At 36.9% G+C, this 26805-nt stretch overlaps 2 protein-coding genes across 3 annotated transcripts in view; both read left to right on the top strand.

Annotated features, from left to right (window-relative positions):
• Positions 1-2935: 2935 nt before the first annotated feature.
• Positions 2936-7501, top strand: Bacc (nuclear regulator Bacchus). Of its 2 annotated transcripts, none has more exons than XM_028305522.1 (3): positions 2936-3143; positions 4612-4804; positions 5269-7501. In XM_028305522.1, exons 1-3 carry the CDS (start codon positions 3042-3044, stop codon positions 5319-5321), a joined length of 348 nt encoding a protein of 115 aa, XP_028161323.1. In that variant the 5' UTR covers positions 2936-3041; the 3' UTR covers positions 5322-7501. The 2 variants fall into 2 exon arrangements, with proteins under 2 accessions (XP_028161323.1, XP_028161315.1); XM_028305514.1 differs by having other exon boundaries at positions 4612-4810.
• A 1976-nt stretch (positions 7502-9477) lies between these two features.
• Positions 9478-26805, top strand: part of CDase (neutral ceramidase) — a gene marked incomplete at its 3' end in the record, with an annotated part of 34913 nt that continues 17585 nt past the window's right edge. The window contains exons 1-3 of the mRNA XM_028305503.1: positions 9478-9853; positions 19845-19970; positions 25283-25438. Coding sequence (XP_028161304.1) covers positions 19854-19970; positions 25283-25438 — 273 coding nt within the window. The remainder of the gene's footprint in view (positions 9854-19844; positions 19971-25282; positions 25439-26805) is intronic.

Here is a 26805-nt window from a genome sequence, read left to right as displayed (position 1 = left end):
AGGCTAGATGACAAAATTTCAATTATTTGTCCGTCAGACAGATAATTCGAAAATATTAGACTAATAAAATATTTTTTATTTTCTTTCATAATTAAATAATAACAGTGCTACATCGAGTTGAAATGGCGCGTTACGTCACGCTTGAGTAGATTTCTTACCCAAAAGTGACGTCACGCGACATTTGAACTCAATATAGGGTCATTCCATGACAAATGTTACCGAGGGTGAAAAACTAAATATGTTCTTATCGCATTAAATCTGATGAATTTTGAAAGTACACATTCCAAATTATAATGTGCAGCAAAAAAAAATCTGAAGGAAACATGTAGTTTTTAAGTTATTAGTCTTCAAAGTCTATACTCAAGTCAACTGTCTGAATGATCATTTTCTCTCTAATTACTGGTAATACGATTTTAAAAAAGCTATCAATCTGTTAACCGTTTTGCCACTATATGATTTGAGGGTATTTATCATAGTATTGGTAGATAGCATCATAGTCCCAAAAAAAATGGATAATCATTAAGTTTTAAGTGTGTTTTCTTGTTACTTCGGCGATGTAACACCCGAAACAGAAAAACAGGTATTTGTTTTATTATTGTACCTTACACATGGATTAGGGTAACAATATTTGGTAAAAGTAAGGTCATGGTAGTAATGATTTCAAATAGTAACTAATATCTGAGCATGATACTAATTAAGTATGTTTCTTTCTTGATTAAAAACTGTAACACCCGAAACGTTTCGGGTATTACATTTTTATTTATATGTCCATAATGTGTGTATATTGCTTGGAGAAGTGAAAAAGTATTACTGTGAGGGTCCTTTGACCTCCCACTAGCGATGTCATCGGAAAAGGAGTCATATTTCTCAATTTAAGACTTTTTTGAAATGTCGACTTAACACTAAAATTAAGGTATTGCTAAAAAGTGTAGATGTTTGACATTTTTAATAAATATCGTAATTAGAAATTAAAGTAATGCTATTTCAAGCCAAAAACAATAGAAAAAGCTATATTCTGAGGAAAAATCAAACTTAAACTTTGTATATTTTTTAAAAAAAGCTGCTTCGTAATTTCAAACCAGAATTCGCTCTATTTGTGTTTATTTGTTGTACTCCTTATTTTGTAGTACCTAGAGACTAATAAAACACCGATTTTATCGATAAAACGAGTTGAATTTTCGTACTCGTAACACCCGAAACAGAACCATTGTAACACCCGAAACAAAGAAAAAATTTATAAAAAAATAGTAAAACGTTTTATTTAACAGTGATTGTATGTTACATGGTTTGTAAATGTCATACTTTAGAAGTCCTGTAAGTTTTAGGTATGCTTCCTTAAGAAAATTCGCTAAATTTCGAGTAAATGCAGCAACAGTCAGAACATAGAGGCAAAATCTCGTAACGCCCGAAACGCACACTTTTCGACTCATATTTTCGTTATCCTACATTCTAAGCTGTACAAACTTTATTATTAAGATAAAACAACTAAAAACGGACAGATTAAGGCACTAACATTATTAAAATACTATTTCAAAATACATGAAATTGTTGAATATGTGTGTACGAACGTAACACCCGAAACGATGGAATGACCCTATAGGTAATACTGTAATTATTCGATAATGAAAATAAATAAAAAATATGTCTCCAAAATTTTTTTATTATCTGACGGACAAAATATAATTTCGATTTCATTACCCAGTCATCATCCTTATTGTATAGGACATTGACAAGTTTTAAAGGTGCTACCATGTTCTGATAAGCAATAGAAATAAACACACCGAGTTTTTTGTGTGATATCGCGCCCGTTACATCGATTTTAATTCACACTAATAATTTAGTCAATCGTAATTGTTTAAAGTATAATTAATTACCTATTTACACCAATTTTGTTTTTCAAGAAAACAATCTCAAATGCATAATGGTTCTATTTTCATACTAATAAATAAATTTAATACTTATAATAAAAATACACGTATGTACCTACTTAACGTGCAACGCAAACGCATTAGGTTTTTTTAATTAAATATAATAAACCAATTTTTTAGTTTTTTGATGTGATACATTTTAAAGATGCTTAACTTTTCTTAACGGCGATGTCGTGAATTAGAATTGATTATTTTTAACACACGTCACTCACGAGAGTCACGAGGTGTAATAAATAATAATACAAGATCCAAACATTTCCAAGTTATTAAAATCCTTAGTTTTCAAAAAAGGCAGATTTTTAGAGACAGCATTTTTGTAAATTATTTAATGTTCAAACTTTGACGAAATTCTTCAACTTGGAACTTAATATACTACATACATAACTTACTGATTGTTGTAAACTTTTATTTATTATTTTTATCATTACTCAAGAGGTGCGATGAGTTGGTTTAGCAAAAGATGTAACGTTAGTCCCAATTATGTAAATAAATGATAATTTTAAATATTAAACTTCTTTCATTTTATGTAATAGAAAATGTATATTCGATTCTACTCTTAAAAATAATATAAGAATGCTATTTAATCATAATTAATACGACAAGAATTTTCTCTGAATATTTTATGATCTCTTGACCTAATTGGGTAATATTTTTGTTGTTTACACGTAAACGATGCTATAACTTTTTGTTTCCCGCCTTTTTACGACAAATTGACAGTGCAATAGCCCAGCGCCACTCAGTGTTACTATTTGGAACTACACGTATGCCGCCGTGACCAAACATTTGAAGTTTGTGTTAATAATAAGTCCAAAATTAGCAAAATAGGGCTGCTAATACAATTTGAGTTGGTTTTAAAACCACATGAGCTCAGAATTTCAAGTCCAAAACATATCATAATGAAAATAAACTAAATCGTTTTTACCCACATGCTCGCCTTAGCTTGTTAATGGACGACGCGCTTGGCCAATCAGAAGCGAGGCGTGTAGAAGCCCGCGCCATCTTCGTTTTCAAACTCATCTCGCCGCACACTCGCTCCGTCAGTCGCGCGTCGGATCCGGACAATCAAACAACTTGACTATTTTTAGTAATTAACACATCAAATTCAGAACAATCATGAGCACCAATGAAAAAAACAGTGAAGTGGCCGTAGACAAGGTCGGCGAAGAGAAGTCGGACGCGAAAAGTGATCTGAAAGGAGCGAAAAGGGCAGCTGAGGTGAGTGCACATGTCAAACAAATGTATTCGTTTAATCGCTCGCCATTTTATTGAACGCTGTAGTAGACGCTCTAGTACGTTAATTTCCCTATGTCTAAAAGATCCGTAGAGTCATCCACGTGGTGTATTAATTATTGACGCTTCACTGGCAAGTCTTAACGCCACCGAACCGGCATATTTTTGGATGTCATTTCTGACGAGTTAAGCATTTTAGAGTGTGAGGTAATCGATGAGTCAATGCCATGATGTCCTATGGTGTTGTGTTCAATAAATTCGCGCGATATTAACGTATCACGAGTATCATTACAGTCTTGTAGCTTTGTTTACCCGTTTTCGATACTAAGGCATGACCTTGGCAGAAAAAAAAAACATGGCGCGAGAACGTACGCTGCCTCCGAGAATGCTGTTATAAAAGATCGACATGTTGTTGCTTCTAAAGTCTTGATACCTTACAACGTTGACCTTATAGCACACGGTCGGTAGCTTTACACTTTCCCAGGTGTATTGTTCATGATAGCGTGACGCTATCTAGACGGACGGGTAATATGGCCGGCAAATGTCAGTACTTAGTAGGCACCGGATTGTCAGTCACCGCGAAAATGTTAGCTTTATCTCATAGATTGTTCAATGTAACTACATAATAAAGCAACGAAAATCACGTGTGCCATGATTTTACCACTATGTTAGCGTTCATTGCACAATTGTTATTTTATTTCTGTCATGTATACTGAAAACTAGTCAATGACCCGGCATTATTTGCATGCATGTAGGTGTTTTGTATGTAATATACGCTTCCTTTGTTCCACAAGTAGGCAGCTAGCCACTTGGTAATATGCACGTCGTTTCTCGGTGATAACGAATTGAGCGGGAAATCCTGAAAACTACAGAATTTCGTTGACTGTGGGAATATATTATCTACTATCTCGCTCGCTCTTTCTAACCTGCATACCAAGCTCGAGGACGCATGGCGTTAGCTGTAATTCATTAAATAAAGTGGGAACGCTCTATAATCGTTACGTTCATGTTAAAACAACAAATAGAAATTAAATTATGTGTCTGGTATTATTATTTTATATGACTTTTGTAGGTTTTTTTGTTGGCTCCCCGCCTTTACGGCTTCTCAATTTGAGCGCGTATATGCGCGGTGACCGCGATTGACTTTGCCTCGGGAAAATAGGCCGTATGGCGCCGGCCCGCGTTGTTCGGCGCTCTTTCCCCCACACAACTAATGACCCACGCTTCTTTATCGTTACGAATCTTTGTCACCTGCGCCTCATTATATCTCGCGTAACTAAAGCGCATTTCTCGAAAATTATCTGTTAGGTTAGATTGGAAATCGATTGGCTAATAGCCAGTATTATTATTTGCATGATCTTGAATGTCAAGGTGCACTGTCACAAGGCGTACGTAAACAAGTGTGCAACTTTTTCTCAGGATGCAACTAAGTCTTGTGTCTTTCATATTATAGGAGAAACAAACCGAGGCGAAAAAGGCGCGAAAGGAGGAGAATGGAGGCGGTGGAGATGATGAACCTCACAGTGAAGAGGAAGATCTAGAAGGAGAGGGCGAAGGCGACGACGACGACGACGAAGAGGTCGAGGGGGAAGAGGGCGAAGAAGACGAGGAAGTATTAGAAGAGGGAGAGGACGACGATCTCGAAGGTAACGGTCAGTAGATACATATTATGCATCAACAGCTTGATAAATTGCATTGCTTAAAGTAGATACATGACTCGTTCATGCAATTATGCACTATCTAAAAGCCGGCAACTTAAAGGTCGCGACAACTCAATATAACTGCTTCACGTCGGCTAGTAATTCCATCGTTACAGTCATATGGGTTGCACACGCAAAAAATGTTGATACCATAAATAGGTCAAAATCTACCCAATATTGCAAAATTGAGATATTGCCCATGTCGTATATTGTAATCTATAAACAACCAGGTTACCTTTTGATTACCTATCTCTGTTTGATAAAGCTGTTGACAAACTTAAATCTTGTCAAAAAAATTGCCGTGAGAAAAAACGGTTTCTCCAATTTACAAGTTCTGGCGCGTGCATAACTTGCTTGAATTGTCTTCTCGAAAAGTCGTATTTCTAAAGATGGGTGTTTGTTTGTTACAGATGAGGAAGTGGAAGAAGAGTTATTAGACGAAGAAGAAGAGGATGACGCGTAATACGGCTAGTGCCTCTATAAGGACAATGTCACAGTGATGTGTTAGTGGTCTGCGTGACGCCCGCCGCGCGGCCCCGCCTCGCCCCAACTGCCGAGCGAGCCCGAGTCACCGCTCAACAGTTGAGAACACGCGGGGCCGGCGTCGCTCCCACCTCAAACGGGTGCACTTTTATTTAAATGACAAATGTAATTAATTAAGTCGAATCCAATGCAGATTTTCAATTTTTACAGTGTTTAAGTTGATTGATACCGAAGCTGTATCTTTACTTTTCTAGGCTCGTCGATTCGAGTGTATAATTAATTAAGAATTAGCAGAATGTTGAATTTTGTCATGAAATGTACAAATGTGTTTTCGAAAGTAAACTTTATTCTAAGTGAAACCCACTCTGTATTTAGGTTTACCTGTGAGCCCGTCAAATGGTGAAGTTGTGATATTTTTCTACAATAGAATATCCAATTGTTATAATAAAATATAATATACATACTAGAAATAGACTCGTACGGCAGTAATAATACATTCTTATACAGAGTGTCCCTTATAAGTTAGCGTTAAGCGTAAGTCCAAAATGGAACTCTTCAGGAGTACGCGAATGTGTATTCCGCGAATTTTGTAGTTTTTGAGTTATTTTTCGTTTTTTTTTCCAAATCTTGAATATTTTTCGGAAAAGGACGCCTATCGTAATGATGTCTAATGAATTTTCCAAGTCAAGATTTGATAATAATTCTAAAATTACAGAAACAAACCTCCATGGGAATGATTCGGTTATCCCTTAGGGGTTCTAAGGACTTTGCTTGACACAGTTTTACTGGACAACCTGTAGCAAATAAGCAATTAAGTCACAACGCTCAATTCTTCATTTTTTTTGTTGTTGATGAGAGTTTGTGTGTACATATTTAGCGTAAGTGAAGCCTGTGATTTTATAATCGGTCATGTAACATAGTGTGATTGTTGCACTCAGGTTGAAATCTTTATTTTCCGCTAAACCTAGCTTGTCATGTTTCAGTTTCATAAACACTCCTTCGTACTGCTCGAATCCACCATGAACCGAAAGTAGATAATGAATTTTAATAATTATTATATTAGTGGTAGTGTGTGGGTTGAGATTGACGCTCGTTCACGGGGTATTCGGGTTGGTACGGGGCGGCCGAATCCTTTGGCCAGTAACTGCCTCCGCTGACGAGACGAGTTGCCGTATTTCACTTGACAGTTTATTAGAAAAACATCACAATTTTACCATTATCTCGCGTACATCGCACGCCGGCCACCGGCTCTCCGAACGACTGATAAAGAGAGCGCGACGGTCGCCGTGCCGCGATAGTGAACATTATAAAACCGGCCTGTAATTTTTGTCCATAATTGTTAATTAGGATTAGAACCTTCAGTTCGGTATTCCAGTGTTTCACGGTGTGGAATAAGAGATTCCTAGGTTAAAGTTTAGTGTTTAGGAAGTAACGTCATTTTGTATGAAAGGACGCTAAGGGAGCTGTGGCGTGGGGCGGGTGAGGCGGGGGGCGACTCCCCCGCCGCCGCTCGCGTGGCCTCGTTCGATTTGCCGCGCGGCGTGGGTCCCCGCGCCCCGGCCCGCGTCTGCCGCGCCCGCCGCCTGCCCCGTACCACGGCATGCCAACGCGTTCCCCGAGCGTGGAAAATCACCCGTCGCGCGATTTACACCGCTGTCTCACCGCCTATGTCGACCGAACCAGCGATGGAACCGCGCGCGGCGAACGCGCGTCCTTACAACTAGACGCCGTTATTATTACGAGTGTTTTGATACTTCTTGTTGATCAGTTTTCACTCCGTTCAGTCTTTCGCGGGGAGGCGCGATGTTACGACCGCTTCGGAATACATTTATTTACTGACGTTACGTAACTCGTGGCCCCGGCTGAGACGTTTATGAAATGCATTTAGCGGATATTCCATCGGCGATTGAATACCAAAGGGAGCAAACTTATTTTTGATTAGAGAAACTATCATTGAGATCAATAAAAAAATAACCTCACGAGTAAATCCTATTGTCCCGCCTTTTCATTCATTTTGTGGTAAGAATGAGCTGTCGCATATTGTGTACGATGTACGACTATGTGAATACCTTAGTACGATTTTATTTATTTGTGATGTTGAACACTATTGATTTTCTACAATGGACGAAATGTAAATACAACCGATTTTAAGTAAAACGTTATTTTGTTTTTGAAGCTTATTTATTTGTCCCACTAGTATCTCCACACCAATGAGATAGGTAGGTAAATATTATTTAGAGTTAGCCATATAAAAATAAATATGGTGCGACGGCCGACAATCACAAATGCTTTGACGCATAATTATGATACGGCGTCGTTCATAATATTGTGTATAAAGAAACTACGAATTGTTCTTCAGGCCCGAGGGGTTCAAAAGTACCCTTCCCTCTTCATCCCCTGTCCTGGTGTCAGATGTGCAGAAGGGGGATATTGAAACCGAATTCATTGAAGCAGACTCCCACTTCCGCCCTTATTATTCCAAGTCGTTACGTTACTCGATTTCTATAGTTGGAGTGAGGCTTTCTAGAACATTCCTTATCTTGCGATTCCTATCTAGAATTTTCGATCTGTTTATTATTACCCATCTTCTAACAGCCTACTTTCTTCTTATAATTATTCCCTTTATTAATCTAAAATTATTCCGTCTTTAACTCGTACGCCTTTAAATTATGTTTGAAGCTTTTTATAAAATCTACTTAGCACTATCTCGACGATCACTGAAATGTCTGGAATGATGTGTTTTTGCAAAAGACTAGTCGGAGTTTTGAGAGACCCCATGTCATTTCCATTTTGAATGAGCAAAAATATTGAAGCGATAATACCTAACAGTTATAATCTAGGTGGGTCCCAAAGGTATACATTTTCAAGGTTGAAGGGAAACCGGCTTATCAATATTTCATAGAAAATCTAACGGTAAAAAAACGACAAAGGTGTGAATGCGCCTTTATTGATACACGTGAATAACACAGTAGCGACATCTAGTTCATGGTATTATTCAACAAAATCTAGAACTGAGTAGGTATGTAGATGGAGCCTCTATCGTTTAGTATACTCAAATCTCGCTAGATGGCGTTCTTGTTGTTTTACGCGCCAATTTTAAATACTACGTACCTAAAGTCCTGTATTCCAGGAATTTCAAAATAATATGTTTTGTAGGTTCCGCAACAAATGTCAGTGGCTGAGAATGATTTCGACCTATTTGTAAAAAACACTGAAATTATGTATTAACCGAAGTTATTGTAGGTACAAAAGCAAGAGATGTGGATTGATTTAAATTTTTTCAATCGGCGCTTTTTAGGTACATACCTGCTCCTCTAAACCTATAATAAGTAGGTACATAGTTTGTCAGTAAACTTACCTAGCCTCCAATCAGGCGCATCGCATCTTCATGTGTAGCATTAGCAACAAATGTTTCTCTTGCTTAACTCACAGCAAGCATGTTGAAACTATAAATTAATTTCGATTCTACTCCTAAAAACTGTCTGCCCATCACGAATTCACAATCACAAGTTCACAACGCACAAATGCACTGCCCACATTATAGTAATTTTGTCATTTTAATACACTTGAATTCATAGTTAAATAAATACAGTATGAGATTAAAGTTAAAGGCATTCAGAGAAGATTAACTAACAGCCGTAAATTGAAAACTACTTGTAAAATATTAGCCAATGAGGTGCGTCGGCTCGGAGAGATATCAACGCAGGCGTAGTAGGCCGCCTACTTACTCACACTAAAATTAGTCAAAACTGCAATATCTTCCTAATGTTAAATACCTGCTTCATAAAATAATATGAAAACTTAAATTTTCGATTTCAAATTATTTAAAACATTACTGCAGAGTTGTTTTTTAATTTTGATTATTTTTAGATTTTTAGAGCTTACAAGTACCGGAAGTGAAACTTACGTATTTAGTACCGGAAGAGAATATTATCTCGGCTATAATAGCTAGATCAAAGAATATAATTTAAGCGAACTACATTTTACAATTTTTAGTCTGCAAAAGTCCAATTTTTGGTTTAAATTTAAGTAGGCTTTATATTCACGCACATTCGTTGTATAAGTGGAAGTCGATAAAAGTTTTCTGTGGAGTGGGCCGTGGTATGGGCCGTGGAGCCTTCCAAGTTGCTGAAGATTATAAATTATAAATTGTCAGGGATTGTTAATAAATTACGGACTCCAAATCTGGCTGAATCGCATTCATCCATCGCACTCGCGCACCACGTATTCCTCCCGCCCCATGCCAGCCAGTCAACGACATTTATTTTACTTTTTTTTAGTACGCTACGAACTCTTCGTGCGGCTGTACGTGTGATGATTCTTTAGCCACTCGTAGTTCGCGCGAAACTTTTTTCGATCCAAGGTTGTGAAGGGTTATAAATATTTAGAAATAGAAAACAAATTTTTCTTTTTTGTTTGAGCCCTTTAATAGTTTAACGTAAAATGTGAGTGATTTTATGTGAAGTTATTGAACTTTCTGTTTTGATTTACTGCAAAACTGCAATCAATCAGGTAAAAAAATGTGTCTATTTGTTAGTAAGTAGTAATTTGTTTTTACAAGTAACAAGTTTAGTAACCATTTATGATTTTAATGCAAAATCATCACAAGCGTAGATATAACAAATTATTAATTAGGTACACTATCCCAGGAAGTTAGAAAACCCAGGAATTTGTGGAGTTCCTAGGAATAGTACTAACGAAATATTCTTTTGACTTTATGTTTTGTTTTGTTGTAGTCTCATAACATTATTAAAAACAAAAATTGTGTTGTTCATCGAGTTGATAAGATGGATAATGATTGAATAAGGTAATCCCATTGTTTTGATTATGAGGAAGTTTTGACATAAATAAATGTTTTGTTCACTTGTCAAACAAAAAAATGTTGCATATCTTAACTCTTACTCCAATATTGTGATGAAAATAATAAACAAATTATGACAAACGTTACTGCACTAGTTTTGGTAAACATGTTTTTCGTGTCGCACCATCAGCAATCAGCTGGCCGGTGCGCAGTAGTCAAACTGGTAATATTGTAGAGGCCGTAGGTAGACTATTATTAGGTCCAGTTTACTTACAAGTAACAATCTGTATCTCTGACATTATACAGAATCTCCATCTAGTAGATAATCATACTTTTGCTGATAGCTCAGGAATAATAGTGAAAAGTAGAGTTGTATGTATACTTACTCTATTTCGCCTTTTTCATATTAGGAAGGTACTTCAAGTAAGCCAAAAAATCATAAATAAATTATATACAAAAGTAGACATTTCTTACCTAGCGCATTAAGAGTTAAATCTAATAACAATATAATACTGCATGCCCTACGACTTAACTTCTCTCTCTTATCCCAATAAGTAACACATTTCCTTACTTTTTTCACACTACCTTGAATTTTTTTTACAAACAGCCTTCTTAGTAACCAAACAACAACAAACTATAATAAAAACAAAGTAAGAAGTAAAATATAACAAACATTTGAAATAATAGTGTAGCGTGATTAAAAAAGTTCTTGTTTCGCTTGACCAATTATGTTTAAACAAAGGATGTAACCATTATGATTATGATTAACAAATAAGATAGAGGGATAGATATCTTTTTTGTAGTTAATTATGTAAGTATCAGTAATAATAAATTACGCTAGAGGAAAAGTCAATAATAAGTTAAAAACAAAATATTTCGGAGTAATTTACTTGGAAGTTGATTGTTTTGTGATTCAGCAACCCAAGTTTGTGGTTGTTACATAGATGCTGAATCACATAACGTCAGGAAAATATTATAAGCTATATGGCACGTACAAAACCCAAATAAGATTTTGCTGAGGTAATTTTTTCAAGTTGTGTGAATTTGAATTAACTATGCAACTTTAGGCTGCAAGTATTGTCTTAAGGTGTATTATGAGACTTATAATCTGGTAATTCACTAGTCTTGCTAGAAAACCTTAGTAAGTAATAACTTATACCTATCTAAATTTAGTTATTGGTAAACTTTATAGTCCTAAATGACTTTTAAATGACATACTTACACATATTAATGCAGTACATTTCCTTGATCGAATGATTTTACTTTGTCCTTCATTATCAGCCCTGTTATTCTGAGGTAATCACCAACAAAAACATTGCGTGTTACTTTCTTTGTTTATGACCTGTTGGTATCAATTCTTATCTCTTTATCGGTTGATACCCTTTTAAGTAACAGCACTAATGCTAAGTTGGTTTTGTTGACACATCCATTATGCATTCATAGAGCTCTACATAAATGCTAGGTAGGTAGGTCATGCGGTCATCGGAGATATTGATTTTCTATTGTTCTTAATTACCTAATTACTTGGTAAACGTACGCGAATGATTAGACCTAGATAGGTAGGGTAAGGTGGGGCACAATGTTACACGGGCTACAATGTTACAATGCATATTTCTCCGTCCCTTTCTATTAGTTGTATGATGTTCAGCGGCTCAGTTTAGCAGCTCTCATTAGCTTGACAAACGTGTATACCAACATCATACAACTAATAGAAAGGGACGGAGAAATATGCATTGTAACATTGTACCCCGTGGAGGTATTAGCACACCTCCGTGTTGTACCCCGTGTAACATTGTGCCCCACCTTACCTATTGCTATTGGCAACTGGCAACTACCCATTGCCGGTCATGTCGTCTCATTCTATCGCAAACAATCATCATTTGATGAGAGCGAGAGCAAAAACGGAAATGGATAGTTAACACTGTGGCCGATAACCGATATAATAGGTCCCGACTTCCTATAATAAGTAAAAGTTTAACAAATCCTAGTATCAATAAACAATAATAAAATAAGGGGGCTCTAATCTCTAAGTGTTTTTTTTTACTTCATAACTTGAGAAAATAATTTACAGATACAATTAAAAATACAGGGTGTGTTCAAAATCAAAAAAAATCAAAATCAAAAATATTTATTCAGTTTAGACCACAAGTGGCACTTATGAACGTCAATAGAAAATAATAAAAAAAAGAAAAAGGTAGCCCTTATGGGGCACTTTACATGTCTCCTTATCTTTTGGGCCCTACCAGCGCTTCGAGACAAACATATGGCAAGTGCTGAGAAGAAACGCCGGAACAAACTCAGATCGATCTTGTTACACTTGTACGATAGTATGGAATGGAACCCTTTGTTTGCGTAACCGACTCACTTGACCGGTTTATTTAACTATTTATAAAAAGACAAATCTTTTGTGGTACGAGTAGCTTCGCGCGATATCTGAAGTAGGAGGTACAGTCCTTGTCAGTCATGTTTTGCGCATCCACTAGTTAAGGCTTATTTTTACCTACATAATATAATATTGCTATTGTATGGTCAGAGATGCTACACGGTAGAGCCGGTCGTCATCTAAACATTTTTACGCAACTCGGTCAATGTCAAACACAGTCGTTTCATAACTGGAAGTTTATCTCTACACTGCCTAGGGCTACGATTTTAGTGCTACGACCACAATACTCACCTTAAACTGCATCGGTCCTAAAAAAGTTTCTGTTAAAAGCTAAGTACGTTTTAAATAAACAACTTGAAAAAATCGAACTGCCTAAGACGGGAATCGAACGCTCGCCCGGCAAGAGAAAGGTCGTTGGTTCGATTCCAAATTTTTCAAGTTGTTTGTTTAAAATTTAGTTTGAGAAGTGACTCTAATCGCTAAGAATTAGCTTAACTAAGTTATAATAACCTAATAAGTATGACTTACCTACATATGTAGTAATTAAATAACATCATGTCATGACCATAGTGAATAGGCACTTACAGGGCAGATATTTTACCATCCTAGACTGCATCCCACATCCCACAGGTCAAATACCTGCCTTTTTATGCATAAAAAAAAACTATAATCCTATGGAGTTTTGTAAAACAATTAAAAACTATTATTTTCTATTATTTATGAGCCAGCATTTTCTATTATTATCTGCCGCCAAGTCGAGCGCGAAGCAAACACTGCCGTACTATCCTTTACTGGAACCATCTCGCCGCATTTTCAGGCCTCTATTTGAGAACCTCTGGATAAGACCAGAACACAGAAATTTTCGTCATCTAGTAAGCTATAATCACATACTTAAAATCCAAAATTTCAAGTCTGTAGGTCATTTAGTTCCGAAGTTAAGCGAAAGCAAAGTTTCGCATTTACGACACTCACTCACTGATGATCATCAAAATAGAACTAGTACTTCCCATAAACTCAGAGAGCTGAAATTTGGTACAGAGTTAGGGTTTAATGGCCACATAAAGGGAAAACTATAAAAACTAAGAAAATCGAAGATCTGGAGTAACACCACATTCTTAATCAATACTACTCCGGCACCGTGGTGTTCGCCTGTATCGCTCACCGCTAGATGGCGCTAGCACTAGCAAGCGGTGTCCAGATTTTTATCCTTTCTAGAGAAAGTCGTCGATTAAGTTGAATGTTGTGTAATTTGCATTTCGTTGATTTCGTTTATTATATTGTAAGGTTCGCTAAGGTTATGTTATTAAAATAATTCTGATTCGTTGTCCATTTTAAAGGTCGTTGAGTTTATTTGTGTTTAATATCCTAAAAAAATGTCGATAAAACGACGACGTTAAATAATTTTGCCTCGTTCTACAAAAAGAAGGGAAATCCCACCAAAAACATTCTGTAAAAAACTAGCCAAGTCTCGATGGAGCTGCTTGTTTATCTCTAAAAAGTAATTAAATCTAGACAAAATCGTGCCAAGTCTATGGTTCCTTACTGCGATTTCTTTATTATTATAGTTAATGTTGTGTGACTTGGCCGTTGAACAATCTTTATTAAGATAATCATACATAAGTATTATAAATACGCAGCTTTACTAAACCTACAATTGACTGGTTATTAAATCAACGTTTTCCAAGTGGCAATTTTCCATCGTCAATGGGTAACGGTTCTGGCAACAGATTGGTGCAATGGTGTCATGGAGCACCTGGTTTTGTCACCCTTCAACGGCCAAGTCACACAACATTAAAACTATAATAATAAAGAAATCGCAGTAAGGAACCATAGACTTGGCACGATTTTGTCTAGATTTAATTACTTTTTAGAGATAAACAAGCAGCTCCATCGAGACTTGGCTAGTTTTTTACAGAATGTTTTTGGTGGGATTCTGCTTACTACTAGTACCTTGCATCATGCTGTCAAGGTGTCATGCTCACGTTTCAAAAGAAATGGCAGAGGTTAAACTCATTTACATCACAATCCTATGAACACCTCGAATATTTTATTGTTTCTTTAATAACTTTATTATAATCCATTCCATCATCATCGCGTAGTTATTGATTAAAGGAGCAGATAGGAGTTAGGAGGTACACTTCATTGGTAGAGCCAACCCGGCTTAAAGTCACCTTCTTCTAATCAGAATAAGTAGTTGGTTGTAGGTATGAAAAACCAGTTGCACTCGCATACATAGTACCTACTTAGGTACTTACCTAAAATATGGTTCTGTACCATGACGTCTTTATAGCGCTTAATATCGTTTGACAGTCACAATTAATCGAAACGATTAACGAAATAAATAACGAAAGGTTTAATTTAAAAAAAATATAATATCAAAATATTGCTCGGCACAATTTTGCCAATTCCCTACGCAGATAGCGTTAAAGGCAATTTAAATCTTAGACGCCTTCTTGTTATTTTCTAAACAATTTGCTATGATTTATAAATAATCATAAATTATCGTGCGCTGCTACGCCACTCTCTCTTTCTATTAGTGGTGACGAAGATACGAGGGCGGCACTGAAAATTTCGGGAATCAAGGAAGTGAAACAACATTACTATTTAAAAATGTATTTATTGCTTTTTAAAGTATTCTCCGCGAAATTTGACACATTTTTCCATACACGAAACCAATCATTGAAGCAAACATTGCATTCGGAAGTTTGGGTCTCCAAAATGGCCGTTTTGTAGGCTTCCACAGCTTCTTCAGGTGATGAAAATCTCTGACCACGCAATTTATTCTTAATTTTAGGGAAAGTATAGAAATCATTAGGGCTTAGGTCGGGGCTGTACGGCGGATGGACTAATAATTATATGTTTTCTTGCTCTAAAAACTCTTTTGTTCAGTGCGCGGTGTGAGAACTCGCATTGTCGTGATGGAGGATGATGCGGCGGTTGCAGTTCTCTTTACGGAGTTCAGAAACGACCTGTGGCAAACAAATGCTAGCATACTAATCTGCATTAACCGTTCTTTGTCCCCCAAGAGGAATAGTCGCAACATGGCCGGTTTTGGAGACAAACGTGGCCACCATTTTTTTTGCAACACTCCGTGAACGAACAATTTTTGTTGGCTTTAATTCATTTTCGAACACCCAAACTCGTGACTGGTTTTTTGTTTCGGGTTCGTACGCGTATATCCATGATTCGTCACCTGATACGATGTTGTATACAGCATTTGAGGATCCTGCATGTAATCTCCCGAGAGTTCTGACGCACCAAGTAACGCGAGCCGCTTTTTGCTCTTCACAGAGCGAATGCGGTATCCATCGGGAAAACAACTTTTTTACACCTAATTGTTCATGCAAGATTATTTGTATTTGACTCATGCCAATGTCTAAAGTTGCCTGAATTTCGCGGTATATCACATGTCGATCTTCTTCAATCAGCTTACGCACAGCATCAACGTTTTCTTAGGTGACTGCAGTTTTTGGACGACCTTGACGGGGATCATCACTGAGCTTGACACGTCCACGTTGAAATTCAGGAAACCAGCGATAAATTGTGGTTTTGGATGGGGCTTCATTACCAAATGCAGAAATCATCCGGTCAACACACTGTTTTTGTGTTAAACCACTTCAAAAGTCATAATAAATCATCGCTCATGAATTTTCTCGAGACAATTCCATTTTCTCAACGACTAAACAAGTTTGACAAGACCTTGTGATACGACCGAGAATCTTTTTTTAAATAAATAAATGGTATACGATTTTTGAAACCCTGGAGTTTGCAATTAAATAGATTTTAATATGACTGGAACAGTGGAAATATTCCATTCCCGATACTTTTAGTGCAGCCCTCGTAATAAGTGTCGATGATGCGGGAGATATCTTACCTAATTGAACGAATGGATACATACGGATGAGTTCTAAATGCATGTAGTATACAGTACGAAGGTAACTAGGTAACCAAATTCGTCTGTATGGGGAGCATAGGGTTTTTTTTTTATAAGGGTTAGATGTGCATGGCAGCAAAATCATCTAGATTTCCAAATAGGTACATACCTACATAGTTTCAAACCTTGACAAAGTGCAACAACTGTCGTTATAAACGCTATAGACATCGATACCGCTGGTTCCCATCACTAGACGGCCCGTGCGGTTGCAATAGGCCCAGTGATGAAAGTGCAGCGGCATCATTGTGAAACTCGGTGCATCTGACGACACTGTTATTGATATTTGTATTGTCTTGTCTCGGTACAATCGCCGCTGACCTTCTGTTTACGCATCAGTAGTTATAGATAGGCTGTTTACCAAGTCTGTAGGACTGATGTGGCGCGGGGCAGGGCAGCGTAAGGAACTAGCAGATAAAACCATCTGCTAGTTCCTCACGCTACCCTGCCCCGCTCGAACCCGAACTCAATAACCTAGAAGCAGATAAAAAAGTCCCTAAAGCAATAATATTTAGTTATGTGGCACTTACAGGTGTACGGTCCCTTTAGCAAGTCAGCTCTACCTAACTACGAACTGTGTATCGCGTTCGCGTCGCGATTAGCGATTTCGTCTGCGATTTGCCTCTATTGTTCACTACCAAATTAGGAAAACCGATCTCACCACTTCAATTTGCATTGTAACCATTAGCATAATCGGTCATCATCATTATTTTTATTAATTCATTCTACCTATAAGTCAAATGAAAACAATTATTGATTTCACCGATAATTGTGGTAAGCTAAATGGTTCCTTCTTATAATAAATCTTTTGCTGTTATATCAGTATTGGACTAACAGCCCGTGAACCCCAGACCTTCGTTATTATATAAAAGATCAAATTTTATCAGCGCCTGCTCCCAAGAACTTTCTTGCCTGTGTTGGGAGCATGCGCTGACAAACTTTCTGCTTTTATAAACTAACTAAGGCCTGGGGTTCACGGGCTGTTGCTCTATAAGTTATAAAATATTTTTCCGGAAGACTATTGTACAGTGGGTTACGAGAGAAAGCAGTATATTTTTTGTGATTTTTTTGTGCGAATTCCCGAGTTCCCTACAGTGTCAAACAACTGGCGCAAATCGGCTTTTAATTTTAATAAGCATTACAATGTGTGGTCAAAACAATGGCACATTGTGTACGTAAACATTTTCTAATCCAATTTAGTTTACGACTCAATGTCGACATCTTTCCGCTCAAGGTCCGGTGTAATTTACGCGGCACGAAACATTTGCTGCAATTTACAGAACTAGCCTGTAACATGAATGAATTAAAAAAAGTTTGATAGTCCGGTTTTTCATACGAGAAAGACATGAAATTACATTTACGATTTGAGCTTTTCGGAAATTGGTTAAACATTTGAAAACTGAATCAAAGACATGAATTTTTAGTAGAGCCTACTAACCAATAACCAAAATTCTGTCATGAAATTGATTCAGCGGTTTGAGCGTTAAAACGTAACAAAAGACCAAACCAGCAATGGAACTAATCCCAGAGGTCACAGTTCAAGGAACTTATGTCCACCATGTGGTGCAGTAACCATGTGGTTAGCGGTTGACATCACCAACTGCGTGCGCGTCTCGGTGATATTTATTGGTTGGAGAGACCACAAGCAAGCCGAGGGAAAGCGGAACTGAGCGATTGAAACGCTACACTTTTGTTTTCATTTCGTTAATGCTTTCCCTATTTGAGGTTGCACAAAGGTTTTTGGGACAACTATTGGTTTTTCTCGAACCTGAGCCCAGGGTCTGTTTTGTTTTGCGATCTTATGTGTTAACTTGCACCTTCCTAAACTTTCTACTGTAAGTTCAACGATCTGTTAGTGGAAATTTCCTAAAGTTACGCATAATGTAATTTTGCTTGCAATGTAACTTATGTGCTAGAAAAACTTTTAGTAGAGACACAAGCTTCTGAAGTCTTGACCGAACAGAGGTTAATATCCGAGATTAGTAACGAGCAAACAAAATGCTCTTGCACCTAGGGTTAAAAACAACAACAGTCTGTTGATAATTGTGTTTTTAACTGTAGGTATCACACATCACATATCAAAACATCCGTGTGTCAGTGAATGCATTAACTTTGACAAGGTTAATAGGTAGAGCTTTGATGACATTGGAATTTTGATTGAATGATTTTGTGACGGTTGTAGAGCACTTAAATTATAAATATTTATTATGTACCTATTTCATAATCAATTGGTTTCCGAATTGGTTTAAGTTCCAGGTCTTTATGTTTACGATTGAATAATATTTATCTTTTTTAATCCCCGGGCGCAAATGAGGGTTATTACCGCGTAAACAGAATAACCGATAAGTTATTTTTGTCTGAATGCTAATTAAATTAGCACAATGCTAACAAGTCTTGTCATCTTATGTAGCTATCTTTTCTTCCATCGGCTAGTATAGGTTTTAATTTTATTTATAACTGCATTGTTTGTCTTTATTAGGTAAAAATACTAGTAGTATTTTTTAACTTTGACAGTAGCCTTAAAAAATTTGAAGAGCAGCGCTTCCTAATACCTTGCTCTTTCCTTCGTTCTAATTTCCGTGACACAAGTAGCTGAGGTCAGCTAAAGCTCATTCTGACACTGCGCACGTCTTCGGAAGGCGACCAATGTCAGAATGCGCGCGAGTGGAATCGCCAACATCGTGAATATTATTATGACGGGTTTTGGTTTAAATATGTTAAATATTCATTAAACATAATTAGAATATTTAGAAGTTTTAGTAGTTATTGTGACCTTAGAATTTATAGGTATTTAGTACTAAACCTAACTAGGTAGGCATTAATATTTCCCATTATGTTGCTGTTAGATAATGGCCAATCTAATAGCTTGATATGAAGAGGCTATTGTCCAATCAACAATGGCAGAGGTACTTAATTGATACTGCACAAGAAGTTTCGATTGTTATCCAAATATTTACCTTTAATTGAGCATGCATTGTTTCGCTAATTGCTTCTCACATATAACTTCAGCATAGTCGATACATCGTTGGCATTTGCCAGGATATTGTTTTGTTAGGCGGCTTGGTAATTAGGTAGGTTTGTTGTATTTAAAATAATTGGATAGGATTTGAATGCAGGTATAATCAAGTACTTCTCTCAAGCATTTACTGGCTTTATTATACGTCCAATAAGAGTGACCTGGTTATTTTTCCGTTCATAATGTAATGATTGCTAGTTGATCACAAACTAAGTAGTTTTTTAAAAAAAAAATATGCATAACAAGGCAGATATTTGACCGCAATCGCACCTGATGTTAAGATGATGCAGTCTAGGATGTTACATCTGTCTGCCCTGTAAGTGCCTATTCACTCAAAATTTTCCCACACTTAATAAAGTCTGCTTGTTCCAGAACATCCAGATGAGAGCGATGCTCGCGCATGCACTATGCGTCGCGTATTGCGCGTGCGTCGCGGCGGCGTTGCGCGTGGGCGTCGGCATCGCAGACATGACCGGCCCGCCTGCTGAGATCAATTTCGTAAGTTACTTTTGATAAATTCTAATTTTTATCCAGATTTGGCAGGCGTATCAGTTTAGCCCTTCGAATGATTCTTGAATACAGAGGTATAAACCTGTGGTATAAATAAACCCATGTTACTTAGTTGTTCTCTGACTTTTCAGAGAAACAAAAACGGGTCCTAAATCTGTATCTGTAGAGCAGAGCACATCTATCTCTAGTGATCACTGAAAATGATTGACAGGCGAATCGCACTTCTAAAAGATACGATATAATTTTATCGTCGGTTCATCACTACGCTAATTTTAGATACGATATTACTCGTACTATAAATAAACTCGTCCACTTATGCCCAAATGAGCATAATTTATAAATGATTATGACTTTATGACCTATTCAATTTGCAATACATTTTGTTCATACACAGCTGAAAAACATGTAGTTTCGGGTCACCATACATCCGGATTTTCCAGGACGTTTTCAGGGGCCTAACTCTACCTAAAGACTGCTTGACAAAATGACAAAAACGTGCGTAAAATAGAACATAGGTAGTCAGCTATTTATCTAACTAAAGGTGATTGAATAAAGTACAATGATTGATTTTCATTCCAATAAAACATTTACTTCAACGCCATGGATAAGATTTTCAAACTTCTCTGAGTGTAAATAACATTTGCAAATTGTACTAGGTTGCACGTGTTATTGCACAGTGGTGAGTAGGTACCTACACTTTATAACGTCAGACCACCCACTAAGATCATTATGTCAATAAAAGTTCTAGAAAGATACAAGGATAATGTGGATGATAATTCAATCAACATCTTCCTTGTAAAGGAGGATCAACGAAATACAGAACTGACTTGGTTTTGTTTATTTATTTTAATCAACAATGTTAAGTTATAGTTCAAGTTAAAGAATGCAATTTTAAAACAAAAACATCTACTTATCGTGAGCACAAATCAAACAATGGACAAATTGTTATTTTAAAACGTCTCAAAGTAATAAGCTTATGAAAAGTTTAAATTGATTTCTAGTGCGTGTAATTAATTTCTCAACTGCATGCTCGCAGCAGACAAAGAAACTGCAGAGTTTCTGACATCTCGTAAGTGTACCGAGTGACCAAGCGGTCCAAGGTCGCGCGGCGAATGCGCATGAGTCACTCAATCAGCAAACTGGAGCGGTAGGGTTATCGACCAGATTTGATTGAGTGCTGCATAGTAATAGCCGTAATAGCAAAGCAAAAAAAGTCGCAAAAAGTTGCCATGACTTTGCCTTTAATGAAGCTGAAATTGCTTTTTGTATATCCTCTTAAGTTATTGTTGGAACTTCTGTAACATTGCGAAGTGAATAAATGAGTATTATGAATATGAACCCTACTGACGTCAGCAAGTACGATTGTTTTTGTCTATTATGTAGGTTGATAGAGCAATCAAGATCTGATATGATTGTAAAGCTGTTTATCGAAGAATGAGTTATCAAATCTGTGGTTATCAAAATCGGGTCATGAATCTCCAGAGATTAATTTTTGTAAACATGTTTCTTAAATAAATAGTAATTACACTCTGGCCTGGAGTTAGTATAAAAATTCTAATTATCTTATACCGTCTTGAAGTTCTTGAACCTCTGATTGTATTAAAACCATGACATTAGAAATAGACTGCGAGATATCTCATAAGCAAAGTGCTATGCTATGCTAACTTTATATTAAGTGTGGGCTTTATCCATTTTAGCAAGCCAGGCTAGGATATTTATAGAGTTCCTACTTTTAGAGTCGTCTCGTCGTCAGTAAAAATTGCATGGAAATTTTGTGCCAGACTTGTTATTGCTGACACAATGGGTTAGACGAACGATCAATAAATGATTCAACAATCCGGCAGATGATTCACAGGTATCACATGATATACCTACATAAAACAACGAAGTTATTCTTTGGAATTTTGTTTACAAACACTGATCCTCATAATAATATGTAGGAATAAGTTATTTTCTTTAAAATGAAAAAATAAAACAAAATATAAATTGTTCATGGTAAAAAAAATGATAGGTAAGTACATAAAGTCTTCGCGTTAAATATTAGTTTTTCTTTTTTTATTCACTTACTAGCTTTCCGCCCGCGGCTTCGCCCGCGTGGAATTTTGTCTGTCACAGAAAAACTTTATCGCGCGCGTCCCTGTTTCAAAAACCGGGATAAAAACTATCCTATGTTCTTTCCCGGGACTCAAACTATCTCTATGCCAAATTTCATCAAAATCGGTTGCGAGGTTTAAGCGGGAAAGCGTAACAGACAGACAGACAGACAGAGTTACTTTCGCATTTATAATATTAGTTGGGATGGGATAGTTGGGATTAGTTGGGATGGCATCCGTTTGAGTTGAGCTGATGCCTTAAAGTTTAAGTTTTAACTCGCGTCAGGCCAAGCTGACACGGAAACATCCAGCTATGTGCTAGAGACTTAATAGATAAAATTAGCCTCATCAACTCTCAGTAAACAATGATCTAACATTCACTTAATCGATTCCGGTAAATTTCCCTGTCATCGACCTCGTAATCGTCACGCAATCCATTAACGCTGATGAATCAGTAGCTATAGTATCAATTAGGAGATTTTTTAACACTATTCCGAGAAAAATATTTACTTTAAGAAGTTATTTATTTACAAGTCTGAGCTATGAAATTAATATTTTTTTCAATATCACCTTTGGCTTCTAAGCATACATTATGCTCTTGTACCTAGTACCCTCCAAATGTGTTAACAAAGGACGTCTATCAGTAATCATTCTATCGTGACATAACACCGGCGCGGGCGCAGCTTATTCATTCAGACACGGCCCGGTGCCCGTAGGGTTGCCAGGATACTAAATTCAAAATGGACAATGTTCTAGAAGCATCCGAAAAATAAAAAAACAGAAACAAACCTGATGACATAATGTAATAGGTAGCTTTCAAGCAAACGCTAAATTTATAAAAAATATTATCGTATTATTTGTTGAAAATTTTGCACTTTTTCAACTTCGAACAGCGCGTTCATCCGAAATATTCGATTTCGAATCTATCCGGAAGAATTCCGATCGTGTGGTAAACCTAGGCGCACGTATTGTTGGTAAAGCCTTGACCGCTGCGGTCTTCTACTGACTTTACTTGACCTTTTATGAAATAAAGTATTTTCGTCTTGCACTACATATTTTTTCATTTTTGATAATTTTAACTTGGGCGATGGATTGATTTCACTGTTTAAAAAGTTATTGCCTGTCTCTTAGACCAGTAAAGTGATCTTAACTTACCTAACTTTAGTTTTTGTGTTGTTCATTAGAGCGAGAGGTAATTGAACTTGGCCTAAGTTTTGGTAAAATAAAAAATAATAGGCTTTGACCATACCTGAAGTTGAATGGTTTAAGTTTTTGTTTTGTTTGGCAATGCATCCTTGTCTTTTCTTTTGATTAGAGTGAGAGCAATTGATGTTGTTAGTAGCATTTGGGTTGGCAGGTTGGTATTATAAGAAAGAGACAGCTAGGAGCTGTCTACCTTTATTTATTTTTTCATCAAATATGAAATGGTTTTGAAATCCAAAGAATTGTGAGTGTTTGCCCGTGCTATATGCTATATAGTTAACAGTGTCTCGACAGAGAGTCATTATCCGAATTACTGTCTAACTATACTTCTAAGCCCATATTATAAAAAGAAACTCGATTCAAACTTAATCTTAGATTCAACCAGCGATTGGTTACATTTTAATCTTTGATCCAATAAGGTTGATGAAGCTATGACACATTTTAATTGATTGTCTGTTTAAGGGTTAAAAATACAACTAGTTATTTGTTAAATGAATTCGCTATGTTAATAGTAGTGGAGTTACAAAAGTCAACTACGAGTATGTGTCCTCTTTCTAGAACATTCTGAATTCTGATTAACAGGTCCAGTCGCTTCGGCAGTTGCGACTGGCGAATACAGTCAGGGTCGACTGCTAATATTCTTGGGCAACCTGTTCAATGCTACGTTTCTTGGTAACTGTACATTATTTGTGGTTACTTTGTATATTATGGCAATTCACAAATATTGACTAGATTGGAGAGAATGTCCAATGGTAGGTAGGTTCTTACCTACAATACCTACTTATACTGCGAAATAAGTTTTAAATCTTGCTTATTATGGCCGGTGCCAGGCCAAAGATGAACATGAACTTAATTGACAAAGTATGCCAGTTAAACCTGGTAAATAAGAAACAAAAGCTAAACGCATTCATTTATGTAGGTGTTAGGTAAGTAAGCGTAACAAAACCACTTGGAAACAATAAGCAAAATCATCGCGCGAAAAGCATACCTACAGATGAAGTGAAAAGAAAACAGCCAGTTCTGTCAGTGATAATAGCTAAAGAGTAGAAAGAAATAGCTAAAGAGAGAATAGAAAGTAGAGGGGTAATGTGTCCATTGCCCCTCTACTTTCAGTCAATTTAACATTTTTTAAACCAAATCAATAAATACTAAGTTCATCAAAATAAGTAATTCTGAGGGGAAAGGGTGAAAGGGTCTAGGCCGAAATTCTAGAGTCTAGAGCGTCCGCTAACTTAAGAACATACTTAATAGGTATTTAGGGGTTTTCTAATATTGTAGGGCGCACAGATTGCGAGTTTGCTAACCCTTCTGCTAACACTTCTGGAAGCAGCCAGGGAGTGTTGCGTTCGCAGAAGTGCAGGCACACTGTAGAATGACCGTGTTGGCGATCGACTCACCAAAGCGACAGTGGAACCGAGAGAAACCTGTACTTGAACCACAGCAACACCGTGCCGATGATAACTGATTGGCTGTCCTCTTTGCCCTGTGAGTTTCATTAGCAAACACTCGCGACTTGCGGTATTGACGTTGGTTGTTTGATTTCCTAACTCACGGGTCTAACTTTGAACCACTCGACTGATACATACTGGTAATATCCGTGTTTGCGTTGCGCTGATTCGCATATTGGACTGCAAGGCCATTAGAAATATCCATAGTAACAGCGACTCTACATTTTAAAGTTGTACCTATTACTTTTCTCATATTTTTTGTTGCTTATCATTCCAAAATCTTCTACGCCACTACCGATACCATCCCTCAAAAAGTAATTAAGTTTTAATGGTCAGTTTTAGATAGTTAAATGTTTATTTTTACAATGCTATTGTGACTTCATTGCCATAGGTTTCAGGCAAATATTATTCTTGAGAATAATATAATTTAATTAAAAAGATTTCCAGAGGAAAAGCAACTTATCTGAACCGTTCTGTATCTAAGAGGTCTTATGAGAAGGGAGCACGTATATGTGAGGAAAATAAAACGTTCTAATGACTCCTATCCTCTTTCCAGATGGGCTACGCCAACTTCGAGCAAGTCGGCACTGGCATCCACTTGCGGCAGTTCTCCCGAGCCTTCATCCTGGAAGACGATACCAACGGCTCCAATCAGAGGCTTGTGTTCGTGTCGGCTGATGCTGCTATGATGGGTCATGGAGTCAGGAGAGAGGTGAGCCTTCCTCATTTATTTCCTTGGTACTTGTCAGCGGTTTCATGCTGTAAGATGATATCTTCTTCTCAGTCGTTACACACGTCATCAGGATTGTGAATTGTTGTGCAACATCCGCTATTTATTTATTTATTCATGAATAGAACGGTAGTACCAATTACACTATTCAAACAAGACTTAACAAAGTTCAGAATAACATTTAAGAACTTATCAACAATTTAACTTAATTTAGGAAAAGTACATAAATCAGATGCGATTATTTTCACAGTAACCAAACATTCTGCTAGTAATGTACTCCACCCCTCTGCAAATACGTCACATTTTGGGTTTTGGTCCAGGAAACGATTGAGAGCACTTAATGTGCTATGTTGCTTGTATTACGGTGTCTCGCCATCTTTCCCTGATGGTGGTCAATTCTGTGAACTCGTGTAGGGGACCGCCCACAGCAGTCTTGGTTATGCTTGTCCGTCGCATTGGCGAACCTAGATGATATCTATCTGGCTTGAAACCTCTCCTGTGGATGCTCATGGGCCACCGAATGAGTAGAAAGAGAACAAGTTACGTTCTCATACCAGATAAATCCGTCAACTTCAAACAGTTCGACAAAGGCATGTGCCATTAACCTGTTCCACTCACGGGGTATATCGGGAGAAGATACCAGCGGTTCTATTCCGATGGATGCTTAATATGTTATGTCAGGAGAATTAAACCAATAAGCATACAATATTATTAAATTTAAACTGCGCTCGTGGTATTTTAAGGAAAAGTAGATTAAATCAAAAACTCGTTTTATCAGGAAGGAAGTGGCAGCGTTATGAAGGCGATAATTAATATACTTGTTTATTACTAATACATTGGTAGGTATTTTGAGAAGTGTCCCTAATTGTGCAAACAGTGGTTACCTAAAACAATGATATAAATTCAGATTGCCATGAAATACAAACATTGAGTGACAGAACGAGAAACATTCAACAAAATCCTATTCGACTCGAGTTAAAACAATCCCATCAAAAACAATACTTGTCAAAAAAACCAAGTCTCGCAACTCAGTTGTTCTACGGTAAAAAGTTGTGAGATCCAAATTTCATTCAATTTGAACCAGTAGTTTAAGAATTATAACGGGTCAAAGTTACTTAATTTTGTCACTCACTGACTCACTGACTCACCGATCATCAAAACTCTAAGGCACTTCTAGCAGACCTAGAAGCTTCAAATTTGGAATATAAGTAGTGTTTGGTGTATGAATCAAGGAAAAACTAAAATATTTGGGGGCACGGTAGCGCAACCGCCAAGTCGAGTAAAATTTTTCAATTTCGGTCCAGTTTTCTAGATACATAACTGCTGTCTACAAAATACAAAAAGAAATG

The sequence above is a fragment of the Ostrinia furnacalis genome, unplaced genomic scaffold (assembly GCF_004193835.3).
Source record: "Ostrinia furnacalis isolate ACB-3 unplaced genomic scaffold, ASM419383v2 OfSCF0182, whole genome shotgun sequence".
Lineage (NCBI taxonomy): Eukaryota > Metazoa > Arthropoda > Insecta > Lepidoptera > Crambidae > Ostrinia > Ostrinia furnacalis.
The sequence above is the reverse complement of the archived record's forward strand: the minus strand, read 5'-3'. Positions and strand labels throughout refer to the sequence as shown.